Source organism: Macrobrachium nipponense, chromosome 34, assembly GCF_015104395.2.
Source record: "Macrobrachium nipponense isolate FS-2020 chromosome 34, ASM1510439v2, whole genome shotgun sequence".
NCBI lineage: Eukaryota > Metazoa > Arthropoda > Malacostraca > Decapoda > Palaemonidae > Macrobrachium > Macrobrachium nipponense.
The window spans coordinates 5,581,163-5,596,986 of NC_061095.1; the positions used below are offsets into that span (position 1 = coordinate 5,581,163).

The 15,824-nt window shown below is 43.4% G+C and overlaps 1 protein-coding gene across 6 annotated transcripts in view; it reads right to left on the minus strand.

Moving 5' to 3' along the window:
* LOC135207863 (abl interactor 2-like) overlaps window positions 1–15,824 on the minus strand; it is a 199,115-nt gene that overhangs the window by 127,525 nt on the left and 55,766 nt on the right. For all 6 annotated transcript variants that reach the window (XR_010313073.1, XM_064239741.1, XM_064239743.1 and 3 more), the window contains exons 4-5: window positions 3,050–3,197; window positions 2,638–2,867 (exon numbers count right to left, since the gene is read on the minus strand). Coding sequence is in view for 5 of the 6 variants with exons in the window: in XM_064239741.1 (XP_064095811.1) it covers window positions 2,638–2,867; window positions 3,050–3,197 (378 nt within the window). In the remaining variant the exon portion in view is untranslated. The remainder of the gene's footprint in view (window positions 1–2,637; window positions 2,868–3,049; window positions 3,198–15,824) is intronic.

Below are 15,824 nucleotides of genomic sequence, written 5' to 3' on the forward strand. Positions count from 1 at the left end.
AGAGGGTTAAAGAATATTGAGCCTTAATGTATTATTTATCGGTTGTAGGAGACGAAATGACGACACCCCAGTACTGTACGATACGTTGGGTCAAGACTTGAGGGGCTGCAAAGTCCACTTCAAAATGCTTATGCTGTCATGAAGCTACAGTTGAGGATAAAATTAGAATTCGTGGACTTATGAGTACAGGTAGTTGTCGACGTACGACTGCAATTGGTTCCGACCAACCGGTCGTAAATCAATTTGGACGTAAGTCGGCCCATGTTAATTTACCATAAGAATATTATACTAGCCTAGCCTACACTAGGGTAATCGTTACCATCTTTACATATAGGGTAGCCTAGCCTACACTACATAGCATTACTTCATACATATATGGCATAGTAATTATCAATTTCAGCTAATTCTCTAGGTTCAATGCACATTGGCTTATGATAATTCAGTACAAAGAGAAATTGAATAACATTTAACAAGTTAGCCTCGCATATATGATGATGATTTCTTGGTACATATATCATATATGTACGAATACAGAAACCTAGCCTACAGTATACTGTATACTACGTACATATACGATATAATTTAGAAATTTATTAATACAGTTGAATCTCTTAAAACTGGCATTCTATGGTCCGCAAACTCCTGTGGTTTGGCATTATTTTAAATCAGTAGCCATTAGCTAATTCTGCCGCCACCTGGGACGCGCCACATATTATTTAGAACTTCAAGGCAGCAAAACTTATGCCATATATCCTTTGTATGAAAATAGTTGTTAGTAATGTAAATATGCAAAGTCAAATATGTTTTTGATATTAACCTTGGAAGAATAAATATATATTTTTAAATATTCCACTTAAGAAGGCTCAACCAAGCCAAACCTTTCAACTTTTAATCAAAACAATGAGATATTTGTCAAGCTCAAATTCCTTACTCTGTATGTGCTTGAGAGACCGTTTTGATAATTTCTTTTATGAAACTGTGTATTTACTTGTTCAACATGCCACCCATGAGATTATATGAAGATAGAGGCAAGAAGTGCAAGCATAATTCTTTATCCATGCTAGAAAATCTTCATTTCATTAGCGAATAGTTTACTGTTCATTTTCCTCAATTGATGGCGCTGGTGTGCTTTGTTTACGATTTGACGGCGATGGCGACATTCAAATACAGTTATCGCCGATATTCATTTCATTATTTTGTTCATCTCTTTATCCTCTACAATAAAAATCAACTAAGAAACTAATACTGATAATTATGAAGCTACGAAATTTTGGATATGAAAGTCGCCAATAATAAAGTGCAAATTCTAAGAAGTGTACTACTGTATTTAGACTTATTATTGGGTAGGCTAACTCGGGAATGTAGGCTAAATGTATTAAAGTACACTATTTTAAAGAAATTTATACAGTACGTACAGTTACAAAATGATGAAGTTAAAACATAAGAGTAATAAAATGATAAAAAGCAGTGTCAGAATGTAGCTAGTAGTAGGCGAAGTTGGAAACCAGGCTATTTGTATGTGGAATTTGCCTAAAGGCTTCATTTATTAGGGATCTATTCTATATTCTGATGTTAGGCTACTGACGGCTACGTATATTTATGAATAAAAAATACAATGAATATGCAACTTTTCCGTGAATCTTTTAAACAGTTGTATATTGTTGTATCCAATAATATTGTATGTATTTCATATTATTGTATCATAGAATACTAACAAAGCAGTCAATATTTTGGTTGGAAATCAGCTGATGGCAAATAAGAGTTTAATTCGCCATGTTTAAGTTTTATTTTTCCGTATTTAACTCAATTCGGAGCGAATTGCCTTGCTTCTAATTAGTATAATATATCTAGATACTTTACTTATATGAGACAAGGTAATTTGTCATTATACGTCTCATGAACTAAATTATTTTTTTCGTTAACAGATTGCGTTGTGGGCATATTTATTGTGTAAAAATATTACGTGATTCCGTTCAGTATTTTCACTTGATTTCTTCATAGTATGAGCTTTACCGTTAGTTACGTTACTTATCTTTTATTGGAGTGAAAACAACAGCAATATGTATTCTTTCAAGACCTGAAGTTTTGATTAAAATTATTCTCTCTCAGTTTTATCCTTGTTGCTGATGCATGATAATAGTCATTAGCAGCGTGAAAAGTGAGCTGTGTGTGGAGAGGCGGGAACTGGGGAAAAACTGTCGTATGTTCAGCAGGACACCATTCTTTCTTGCTCAAGTCACTTCCCAGTCGTTTTAGTTGTGGGTGGTCGTAAAGTCGATCAGTCGTAACTCGCACAGGTCGTAAGTCGACAAATTACTGTATAGATTTTCCTTACTTTGTAAAATAATTATCTTTGATACGTTGAATAAAGCTACTCAATTCTAATTTAATTTATTTTGAGTATAACACCTTTGAAAGGAAATATTTATTGATATGTAAATAATCTGGCATCTGCATATGGCAATATTTCCAGAACGAACAATGAATTAAGAAACTATGCCAATATGTCGTGAGCTGACTGTACAAGACTTGGCAGGGCCTATGAGACACAACTTGTTGAGTTTGAGAAAATCTACAAATGCAGGAATAAGATGTGTAATCTTAGTCTCATACCTATAATTGATGCAAGAAACAAACCTGAGGTGGTGCCACTGCTGGAGGTGTCCGATATTCTCGAGATCCTCTGGACAAACTGCTAACTGATCTATTAGCCTGAGGGGGCGTGGGTGGTTTTGTTGTTGGGGCTGGACCAGCAGAGGTGGGTGGCTGGTGTGTTGGAGGAGGCATTCCAACACTACTTGCTGATCGCCTTGAGCGGGGTGTGCTACTAGATGAGGATCGTATTCCATGTCCCACATCATCTAAACCTGAATTAACACAAAAGTTTTGCTTTCATGAGTTGCAATGCATATACAATATAAATATTCAAGTTAATAACATTTCTAACAAATAAGCCTGTCCTCAAGCTGAATCTCAGTTCTTTCAAAAGAATTCCATGAAAATTACTCCAGTGATACTGCAACAAGATAAGAAATACATTTTTACTTACATCCAAAATCAATGGGTTTCCTAACATATTTAATAGGTTTCTCTGTATTGGCTGGAGCAAGAATCTTATACTGACGTGCAGTTGTCTTGTTGGTCGTCAGTACTCCAATTTCTCTCCTAGCAACTTTCTCTTTATGAACCATGACCATCTGAAAAACATTTGCAAATGAGAAAAACCACAAAAAGCTCCAAATTCCTATATAAAAAATGGTGTGAAAAATTATAACAATATTTGTTAACTCTAACTCATTCACCAATTACCATTAAAATTTCTTTGCTACTCTCATGTCTTACAAAGCTTTTCAAAATGAGCACTCAGAATTATATAGAGTACGTACATATATCCTTCTTTGACACTAAAATAACCAAAAACTTCAAAACAACAGCTGAAATTTAAAAACATTACACTCCTGGGTGCTTTTCCTTATTCAAGTACATTACCTCGCCATGGAAGGTGGACAAGACAATATCTATCATTCAAAGCCCTGTTTCATATAAATGTTTATTATTTTGTATTGTAATAACAGAAATTTTATAATAAAATTTATTTTTAAAATAAATACCGTATATACTCGAGTAACGTGCGATCTCGCATATCATGCGACCCCCATATTTTCACCAATAAACAGTGGTTTTGTCATGTATCTCATGTATCATGCGACTTCCTTTTCTGAGAGCGTCAGTTCATAAGGTTGGTGGTTTAGCATGCTAATGGCCAAGTCATTCAGATGTGTGCTGCTGCTAGTCAAGTTACGGTAATTTTCTTACTAATCTCGAGAATTGAATAGAAAATCTCAAGATTAAAAAAGAATCCCAAGATAATAAAATAATTCTAAAAATAACACGCCTTGGAGTCCTAAATCATTCTCTCTCTCTCTCTCTCTCAGGAATAAATACTGTAATTTGAGTCTTTCACCAACAGGTATCAGTAAATGTGTAGACATTGTGTGCGTGTTTAAAAAAATGTGCAGTATAAACACATTCCGATGTTTCGGTTTTTGGAATTTTTCAGATTTTGGAAATGTGAGGTCAGATGCACAATCAAACATCACTACTGCAGTCTGCAGCAAAAACATATTTTCCCTTTATGTTTTTCATTATTGTTATTTATTAATTACAGTTTATTTAAATAAATATTAATATAATAACTGTTAAATGAATGTGAGATAATTAAGATCACCTATAATATAGTGGGACAATTAATACCATATGTTCACTAATAGCTATTATTTCAAAACAAACATTCTGTAAACGCAAAAAAAAAATAAATGTACATAACAATCAAAAAGGGATTTGACGAAGGAAAAAATCTATTTCTGGGTGATTGGCTCGTGTCGCCCTATGAAAGTAATCCTTAACATCATTCTTTCTAGGTAAAACAAATTAAAAAAAATTTCCTAAAAAAATTACAAGAGGGGGGAAAAAAAAAAAAAAAAAAAAAAAAAAACAAAAAAATTAAGAAAATGTCAGTAAAAACTGACGCTCACTCTTAAAAAGAAGTGTCGGTATGATATAGGGGCGAGTGTGGAACACTACCACGAGACAAACACCAATTAGAACTTCCTTATCAGAATCCCCCCAAGAGAGAGCGATACCAACGGGCGATGCAGCCTCTACTACTACTACTAGAGGGACGCCACGGACAGCAGCGCCCCCTAGCTGTCATCCTTAATTAAAACATAAAATACATCTTGTCCTGCAAGGGGGGGGAGAACAAACACCATAAAAGAGGGATGGGTTTCATAGGGCGACACGAGCCAATCACCAGAAATAGATTTTTCCTTCGTCAAAATCCCTTTTCTGGGCTCAGCTCGTGTCGGCCTATGAAAGAGTACCAGAGAAACAGACAAGATGGAAAAGGAAATAATGAAAAACAGATTAAAATGATGGATATAATATAAGTAAATCAGATACAGATACAAAATAAGCACTTAAACTAACTTATTATAATAATCAATAACAGAATGTTTAGTAAACTTAAAGTACTTAAATGGTATATAATAAAAAAAAAAAAAAAAATTATAAATATGCATGTAAAATAAGGAAATTTTTGGGGATTTACTTAACTAGAAAATATAATTACAATTATATACATATATGTGTCCTACCCTAGCAAAAAAATAAGGGTAGGTACACTCGAGTCCATCATTAATACAATTAACACAATTAATTCAAATATACAAACACATTGTGAGTGAAACTTATCACAAACCCAATGGAGGATTTATACAAACATATTGTGGCCTACCCTAGCATAAAAACTAAGGGTAGAACACTGAAGTACATATCAGTACAAGGGTGGTTGTCCCTAGCAAAAAAATAAGGACAAACCACTATAAGACACAACGGCTAAGGCTATGATGTTGAGTAGCCTGACGATAGGTTGAGGCATGTTGGGTTGAGGTAGGTAGAAAGGAGACCTGGATCAATACTACAACTACTAAGCAGTATCATGGGAAACTATGTTTCCCGCTGCTACTGCTGAAAACTTTAAAGATTCCAAGACTTTAAATAATGTTTAAAGACGTCGGGGATTTCCATCCAGTATACTTTTCTAAGATCCTCAAAGTTCATATGTTGGAAATAATTAATTGAGGTGGCTACTCCCCTGATATCATGTGCTTTTGGGAATGACTCAGGGTTGGCTTGTTTAATGAAGTAAAGGATTTGCTGTCTAATGCCTTTAACTGATAAAGTACCCACCTGTTTTTTTCTTCTCCATGGGAAAAGGGAGAGCACCCGAGGATCTAGAAGAAGTGCGAGATAGAAAGGCTCTAAGAGTTGATACTGGGCAGAGAGAAGGATCCTGTGGAAGTGGGATAACCTTCCAAGGAGCCCACCTTGCAAGAGGATCTTCATTTTTGGCTAAAAAGCTACGATCCGGAGCAAGTAGAAACTTCTCCTGATGGAGGAATTCCACCAATGACCCGCATCCCTGGATAGAGCCGACAGTTCTGAAATTCTAGCTCCTGAGGCTAGGCTTAATAAGAATAGTGTCTTCCTCAGGAGCATTATGAATGTACAAGATGAGTTGTCAGTATCTGAAGCTAGCTTGAGGACATCATTTAAGAACCATGAAACTGTAGTAGGCCTCTGAGAAGGTCTAAGTCTAGCACAGGCTTTAGGGATAGATGTGAAATAAGATTCAGTTAAATCTATCTGAAAACCTACATGAAAGATTTTCGTTCAAAGCCGACTTATGAGTGGTAATCGTGCTAGCTGCTAAACCTTTTTCAAATAAGGATCTGAAAAAGGATATAGCCAAATTAACTGTCATGGTTGTAGTGTTCGATTCTCTCAAGAAAGATGCTAATTTTTAACAGCTGAGTCATATTGTCTAATGGTTGACTCTCTCTTATCTGATTTCTAGGAAGAGAATATTCTGTGGATCAATGTCAGCATCTTTATTAGCCGCAAACTTCATGAAGTCCATAAAGTTAGGGTCTGGAGAGTTCCTGAGGAAGCGAACACAGTCCTCATTTGTACTGATTGTGATAGTTTGGGATTGGGGATCCGTTGAGGTCGGAGACCCAATTCCAAAAGAAGAGGATACCAGTTGCTCTTGGGCCAGTCCGGTGCAATCAGAGCTACTATCCCTTTGAAAGACCTTAGTTTGTCTAGGACTTTCAAGAGAGATTCACTGGAGGAAAAACATAAATTCTCCTCCACTGATTCCAATCCAACGACAGGGCGTCCGTGGCATAAGCCAGAGGGTCCAGGTTGGGGGCCACATAGCAAGGGAGCTTGTGGTTCGCTTGTGAGGCGAAGAGATCCACTTGGAGACTGGGACTCTCCGGCTTACCCACTGGAATGACCCGACGTCCAGAGACCACTCTGATTCCAGAGGAACTGACCGGGACAGGGCGTCTGCTATCACATTTCTTACTCCTGCCAGGTGAGTGGCAGACAGATGCCATTTGTGTTTGCTTGCTAATGCAAAGATGGCTATCATGACATGATTCACATGCTTGGATTTGGAACCCTCCTCTGTTGATGCAATGGAACTACCACTGCACTGTCCAAAACTAGCCTTAGATGAGACTTCTTCGGGGAAGCAGTCTCTTCAGAGTAAGAAATACTGCCATTGCTTCCAACACGTTTATGTGGAGCTGGCGAAATTGAACTGACCAAGTCCCCTGAACCTGTTTGAACTGAGAGTATCCCCCCCACCCGGACAGGGATGCATCCGTGTGAATGGTTAACACTGGGAGGGGATATTGAAGGTGTACTTTCTTGGCTAAGTTCTTTACTTTTGACCAAGGCCGTAGTTGGTTGCGGAGGATCTGTGGAATTACTGACAACTTGTCTCGATATTTGGAGTTTGCTTTTGACCGCAAATTCGATTTATATCTTTTAACCTTGCTTTCAGAAGGATATCTGTTATCGACGCAACTGAAGAGGACCCTAGGATTCTCTCCTGGTTTCTTCTTGACGTTTGTTTGCATTTGAGAAATTGCCTGACAGATTTTGCTATTTCCTTCCGTTTGACCACTGGAATTGATAGATTTTGGAGGACAAATCCCATTGGATTCCTAGCCACTGAAAACGAGATTCCGGAATAAGTCTGGATTTCGTTTTGTTTATATCTGGAACCCCAGATGTTCCAGAAAGTGAACTACCTTTTTGGTAGCTTTGAGACATTCCTCGACTGTTGATGCCCAGATCAACCAATCGTCGAGGTATGCCGCTACCATGATTCCCTGAGCTCTCAATTGTTGTACAACCACTTCTGCTATCTTTGTGAATACCCTGGGGGCTACATTCAGACCGAAGGGCATCACTTTGAATGAGAATGTCTGATTTCCTAGCCTGAATCCTAGGAATGGGCGGAAGTGCCTGGCTAATAGGGATATGATAGTATGCGTCTGTAAGATCGATGGAGCATGTGACGGCTCCACGCGGAAGTAAGGTCCTTACTTGCGAGAGGGTAAGCATCTTGAACTTGTCGCAGCGAATGAAGAGTTTAGCTTTGACAAGTCTAAGATTACCCTTCTTTTTGTTGAGCCTTTCTTTGGCACGCTGAATAAGCGACCTTGAATTTTTAGATGTTTGACCTCTCGCAATAGCTCCTTTCTGAAGGAGTTCTTCCGCGTAATCTATAATTCCTTTGACGGTATTTGGTGAAATGATTTGATTGGAGGAGGATCTTGGATCCAGCTCCAGCCTAATCCTTTGGACACTATGCTCTGTGCCCAATTGCTGAACCCCCACCTGTGGCGGAAGAGGAACAGCCTCCCTCCTACCTGGGGAGCCTCATTGCTGATGGGCGGGTTGGCCACCACGCCCTCCTCTGAACTGCTTACTCCTTGTGCCCCTTCCTGCGCCACGGTGACGAAAGTAACCTCTCGCCCTACCCCTCGGTTTTTTGAGAGTAGCCTTGAGCCTCATAAGCAGGGTTAAAGGCAGGCGAGATAGCGTAGGAAGTCGAAGGTTGCGATTGCTGGGGGCACCAGGAGGAAAGGCTGGGTTTGCTTAGATGTAGCAGGTTGTCCCTGTTGGGTAACTGGGACTGCCTCACAAACTGCTGCTGATGCTGGAGTTTTTATATGGCTGGAACCTCTTACCAGCCTTCTTTGGTTCTTGCCAGCTGTGGGAACGGATTCCTGTTTCCTCTTAGAGGAAATACCCCACCTAGCTCTAAGGCTCTGGTTGAGTCTAGCAGCTTCGTGGTGGACTTCGTTCACTGCGGACTCTGGGAAGAGATCCGCTCCCCACATGCTCGCAGCCAAGAGTCTATTAGGCTCGTGCCTGATAGTGCACTCTTGAAGAACATGCTTCCGACAGTTCCTCCTGCTTGAAGAAGTCAAAGGCGTCTAACAGAACCGTCTGAAACCTGCGATTTCGCCAGGATCTTGAACAGCGGTTCGTTAGCGTATGAAAGAGCAGCCATTTCCGTAACGATAAGAGAGTTAAGGGACCTGCCAAACCTAGTTCAGCGCATCGAACTCTGCCTGGATTAAGGAATCCGGCAGCCTAGGTAACTTCTCACCGAACTGATCCATAGCGCAGTCCGGCTTGAGTTTACCAGCGTGAAACGTAGCTGGCAGGTTTTCCCATAACTCTCCGAACGGCGGGGAAGAGTGGAGAAGTAGACTCCGACTCTCTCAACTGTGGAACGGGCTCATCCTTGAGGACTGCCTGAAGAGCCTTCTCCACCAATTGTTTCGTGGCGAACGGAAGAGAGACCTCCTCTTCCTGTCGCGAAAATCGTGAAGGGGCTCTTATAGGCCTGGAGTCTAGTATTAGTACACTCCCAGTCCTCAAGGCAGTGAACCCATTCCCGTTGGGCGTGATCTCTACTGTAGAGGACTGACTCCTTCGAGATCTTGTCCTCTCTCGTAAGAGCTGTTGGCGTCAGCCTAGCATACCCGATGAAAGGCTGTGACAGACCCGGAGGATAGAAACTGAAGTCCTCAATCCTTCGAGTGCCAAACTCCGGATCGAAATCATCCCGTCCTTAAAAGGAGCATAGGCAGCTACTCTCCATGGATTTGTCCATAGAGAAAGCCGGCAAGGAGTCGGTAAGGCGGAAGTTGGAGAATCCCCGTGCTAGAAGCAGGGGAGACTGGGGGAGGAGCCTGAGATAGCCCAGCTACCCGATCCTCATTCTCTCTCATCCTGTTAGAGAGTTCCTGGACCGTCTGTCCAGTTTGAGACAGACTGCTCGACAATTGCGCGAACATCTGCTCAAAACGTGTTCCCCAAGCTGAAATTTGGGAACCCACCATCGCCCTCCACCTGCTCCATCATTCCTGATGAGGCAGGAGAGGGAACGCAGGAGCTGGTGCTTGCTACCCCTGCCGGCATAGCCGGAGAGGGGGCAGCGGAAGCGGGAGAAGGCAGCGACTCGGAGGTGGGGTAGCTGCGAGCCTTCTCCTTCGAAGCCTTGCTTCTGGAGCTCTTCGACTGGGAAGAGCTCGGCTTAGCCTTCACCGCGTCGGCGTATGAAGTCGATGACTCCTGGCCGAAGAAGACGAAGACGACTTCCTAGAAGTCGTCTTAGACAAGGTCTTCGGTTCTCTCTTTCCTTCTCCTTAGGAGGTACAGAGAGAGCGGGAGTGCGGCTAGGGATCTCAGATCCCGGAAAGCCTTGGAAGGAGGCGGAAGAAGAAGGGACAGGAGAAGACCCAGGAGCGCCCAAGGAAAGCACCTTGGGCGCCCGACAAACCTACCTCAACCAACAAATCCTCACTTACTACCGCCATCGGCTCGAGATTCAGGTCCAGGGCGGCGACGTCCGGGACTGACTCCTGGGAGGCTACGACCCCAAACGAATTCTGGAGCTCTTGCTGGATGGCGGCTATGACGGGGGCGGCGGACAAGGGGTCGACGTAGCCCGTCGACTTCCCGCCCGCAGGAAAAGATCTGGATGGCCAGCTTCCTATCCAGAATGTAGGGCTTGGCCCTTGGCGGCGTTCTTCCCAAAGCCGCCCACCCACGCTTTCAGAGTGGCGAGGGCGACTTCTCTCACACCGCTAGCCTGAAAGAAAGGCTGGATTAGCTACCAATTGCAGACAGGGTTAACAAACTTACGAACTAGAAGTTGTTAGTAAATTCATAAGTAACCTCATAATGGACTTACCCCATCCCCCAGCTGAGCTACCAGGTCGTAGCATATAGCGCAGGCCTCGTGGTGCCAGACGATCGACTCGTTGTACGAAGAAGTGGCACACGGGGCGTGAGACCTGCACTACGTCATGTCCACAGGGGTCAATACAGCGTCGCATTACAGGCGAGGACCTGGCAGTTGGTAGCCTGTAAGTGAAAACGTACATGAGTACAGAGTAAACACTTACAGCCTAACATATGCTCCGCTGGTGCCGGAGCGATAAAGTTAGATAAAACCAGAGCCCAGCTAAAATACACGTGTGGTAACCAGGCTGGAAGATAGGCTATGGCTCCGCCAGTGGCGGAGGCACAAGAATCAACCAACTAGGAGTGGTGGTAATGGAAACCACGACGGATAATGGCGGGGATGGTTGATAAAAAGAACATAATAATTCACAAATCATTGTAAAATATCTATATAGGGTATATATCCTTAAAGTAGCAAAATAACAACATAAAAACAACTTCTCTCCACCGTCTACTAGAAGTGTCGTAGTAAGGGTAAGCTCCCTTCCGGTACGGGGGAGAGATATAAGGATATAGTAGGCAAGCAATCGACCATCCATAGCACCCACCCTGCCCGCTAGCGGAGCCAATATACTATAACCAAAGGGGCCCCGGCTGCGACGGAAGGCTCCTTACGTATCATAAGGGAGGTGGCTGAGTAAAGGGGAGGGGGGGATGGAGGTCCCGGCGAAACACGGCGGGAGCGAGGAAAGGGGGGAGGGATGGCCTACTCCTCCCCACCTCACCAACTACCCGTATGGAGACCCGTACCTTAGAGTGGTCGCCCTATACCCCCTGCTGGCGGAACCCCCGGCACCTCCGAGAGTGAGAGAGAAGGCGATGAGGTTGTTATGACAACCAAGGGGTCCCCCAGCTCCTCCCTACATCAGAGAGGGAGGGAAGGGCAGGGTAAGGTGCTATAGTACACGTGACCGCAAGTGGCCTAGGCCACGAGCAACACAACCGTGGTAGGGCCACGTGAACCAAGCTGTACCAACATGTGGAACAAGCACCTAGGCTAGCCTAACACCCTAAATAAGATCATATATCGAAAGGGGGAAAAGACACTGTTAGTAAGAGAAAAAGAAGCCCAGGAGGAGGCAGACCGTTCCGAAAAACAGAAGCCTACTCGGAGCCAGCGATAGCCGATGAAGAGCAAGAGCCGGGATGCTGGGCCGAAATAAAAAATAATAGCCCTAAATACCAAGCAAGAGAATGGTAGGAGGGCTGGACTAGCTAAAAATTCGATGTAAACAATGAATGTGAAAAAGTAAGCCCATAAGCACAAGAATCCCACCCAGTATGGAGGACCGGGAATTCTTACGAGGCGGCATGGCCGCCACGAGACAACCGAGGAACCGTATTGACCTATAAAAGAGAAAATACTGGTACCCGGAAGATAAAATTACAGTAAAATGTTACTTATGAGTTACTTAACTTAGCCGTGGCGATAGCAGAGCGTTCCATGGTTCCAAAGCGGATAATCTCAAGAAAAAAACACGAGCACAAGAAAATGGCGACTTGTCGCTGGTGCTAAAAATTAGGATGACCGCTAGTGGCGCTGCTGTCCGTGGCGTCCTCTAGTAGTAGTAGTATAGGCTGCATCGCCGTTGGTATCGGCTCTCTCTTGGGGGGATTCTGATAAGGAAGTTCTAATTGGTGTTGTCTCGTGGTAGTGTTCCACACTCGCCCCTATATCATACCGACACTTCTTTTTAAGAGTGAGCGAGTCAGTTTTACTGACATTTTCTTAATTTTGTTTTTCTCTGGTAATTTTAGGAATTTTACCTAGAAAGAATGATGTTAAGATTACTTTCATAGGCCGACACGAGCTGAGCCCAGAAATACTATAATAATGTTTTGCAGTTTAGCTTGTGAATTTTAACAATAAGTATGACTATACAATATATTTCACCATGTCGATCTTGAAGTTGAAGAGTCGTAAAATTTTGAGGATGGTCCGGGAAAAGGGTTTATACTTTGTGATTACGTATCGCTACAACACCATGTGGTATTTTCATACCACTATATTGATGACGCATCGCTACGACACACTGGTATTTTTCATACCACTATACATTAAAGTTAAAATGATCATATTATATTATTGTTTTCACGAAGAAATAATTATATAAAGAAAATTATTGAGTAATTTTTGACGTCAGCAGTCAGAAAATCACGAACATGGTAACGTTCAAACCTAGTGCCATATGTCTATAAATAGAACAGAAGCAGAGGGCAGTCATTGGATAACAGATCTCCATGGCTACCAACCAACCAATCAGGTGTTAGTTATACTACTCTGTGAATTTCTTAGAATGAAAGTTTACACACACGAAGCTAACAATGATGTGTGTGTTTTGCATACAGCACGTAGTTTTAGTTTTTATTAGTGTAAGTATTTTACTGATTACATGACGAATAGAATGATTATTTCTCATAACTTTGAATGCAAAATGGTTTGAAGATTCTTCCGCAAAAAAAAAGAGAAAAAAAAAATTCTTTAGATGATACCTATTGTATGTGTTGGTAAACTCCTTAACCTTAAGTGGAGGGGCAAGGACACAACTTAAATGTAGGTTCTAAATGTCTATTGCAGAAATATATACAAGATCCAGGGGACAAACAGCAGCCAGCTAAACAAACAGACAGATGAGACGAGACTGCCTCACGAGGGCAATAATTACAATGTTGCCAATACTTAATTGTTGCCATATCATATTACTGGACTTAACATGGGATACTCTAATGGCGCGCAACATGTGAAATAATGTTTGAACATAATAACAACATAATAATACTGGTACATGTGAAATGTGTCTTTTTCATGTACCTACACCTCCCTCCCCCTCACGCTCGTAGTGCATTCTCGAGCGGACTCCTTTTCCACGAGTCTTTGGGAACGACGTGGGTTTACTGGAGGAATACTGACTAAGGACTCTCTTTCCAGGTCCTGGCTAGGGGCCACAGGGACAGGGAGAAAGGGAAAGGGGTCACTATTAGTGGGTGGCACCAGGCGAACGAAAACGACGATTTACACCACACACGACCACATAGGAGACGAATTTGATAGTCTCTTGACCTTCCATGACCCATGACAGTGCCAACTTTGTCCCAACGATGAGAGGTCAGGTCTTGAATCCGAACTTGCTGTCCGACACTCAACGTGGGTAAGGGGTGGGCATGCTTGTCGTACTTGGTCTTTACCTGCTTGTAACGAGCGGCAGCACGGCGGTCACAATCTTCGGTCTTGACCTGCCACTCCTTGGAGAATGCTTGAGGGTGGGCAGGGATACATGACCTGAGAGGACAGCCATACAGGATCTGGGCAGGAGAGTGTCCAGTAAAGTTAGGAGTATTTCTGAGCTCCAATAAGCCTCGGTCAAATGCTTCACAATCAATGTTGCCAGATGGGGCTGTTTTGAGGATGAGGTGCTTGATCGACTTCACAGCGGCTTCAGCGTGACCATTCGATTGTGGGTAGTGGGGTGAGGTTACCATGTGTCGAACTCCCCATAGCTTCATAAAATCCTTGAACTCTGCGCTGGTGAATTGGGGGCCTCCATCTGTCCTTAGGCGAAGGGGGACACCAACTTCACGGAAATAGCGGCAGAAGATCCTGATAGTATTGGAAGCGGTAGTATCGCCTTGGCAGAGTGCGACAACAGGCCATCCTGACAGGCGATCGACGAGGAGGAGGAAAGACTTCCCTGCAACAACAAAGAAGTCGGCTGAGACGAACTCGAAAGGTCTTGTCGGGTTGTCGTCATTCATTAGAGGTTCCTGCGGCTGAGTATGGCTGCAATGTCTGACATGCCTCACAAGCTCTGACTGTGTTGGCAATATCAGAGTCATGCCAGGCCAGAAAAACTGACTGCCTGCTCTGCGCTTGGTTGCTTCCACACCTCTGTGGCTGTCATGCAAGAGGGACAAGGTGCGACGACGGAGAGCGGCAGGAACTACAACCCTTGCTCCATACAGGACAAGGTCACCATCGGCATAGAGATCTTCACGCAGTTTCCAATAAGGAAGTAAGGAATTGTGAAGGTCATATCTGTTGCGAGGAAATCCTGATGTGACACAATCGAGTAGATGAGTATACGCAGGATCTGCTTTCGCTGCGTCACGAAGATCCTGAAGTATCCTGTCGGGATCCTGAGCTGGGAGACTCGTCTGAAAGGATAACGGCGTTCACAGCCATGACAGTTCGAAGATGAGCAGCGGAAGAAGCACCCGAGATCTCGTCCTCCTGTGTGGGGTGGCGACTGGGGCGCGAGACAATGCATCTGGGATGCACAGCAACTTACCCGCACGCCACACAGCTGTAAAGATGTAGGGCGAGATTTTCTCCTTGAGGCGCTGGAGACGAGAGTTCTCGATGGCATCCAGCGTATAACTGTTCAGAATAGGTATGAGGGGCCGGTGATCCGTCATCAGAGTAAAATTCTGTAGGCCTGCTAAATATAGCCTACATTTCGACATTGCCCAGACAACAGCTAGCATCTCAAGCTCGATGGTGGCATATCGTGTCTCTGCGTCAGCGAGAAACCGAGAACACACTGAACTAGACGCAGGTGTCCATTTACCATGTCCTGCAGGAGGGCATATCCAATGCCGTGGAGGCGTGAAGCGTCCGTCTGAAGAACAACAGGTAGGTCTGGGTCAAAGAGGGCGAGAACTGGTGGACTGGTGAGAGCTAACTTGACACGTTGAAAATGCTTCATCATGGTCGGGGGTCCAAACAAATGTTCTCTTGGGACTCATCAGGGGACGTTAAAGGTTGGGCTGCAATGGAGATGTCAGGTGTGAACTCCGCTAACTGGTTGACCAATCCCATAAACGATCTGAGGTCTGTCATGTTAGCAGGGGTTGGGAAATCCTTGATGGCACTGACTTTCTGCTTATCAGCTGAGATGCCGTCTCCTGAGAGATTGTACCCACAGAAATTCACGGAGGGTGCAGCGACCACAAATTTATCCTTGTTGAGTGTGATCCCAAACTTGCGGCACCGGGTGAGCACTTCGTGAATACGATGAAGGTGTGTAGCGTAGTCTTCGTCGTGGAGGAGAAGGTCGTCTATGACCTTAACACAGTTTTGGACACCTTGAAGGGCCATATCACCTCGCAGGCAGAAGGCGTCTCCAGTAGCTGCGAAGCCCATC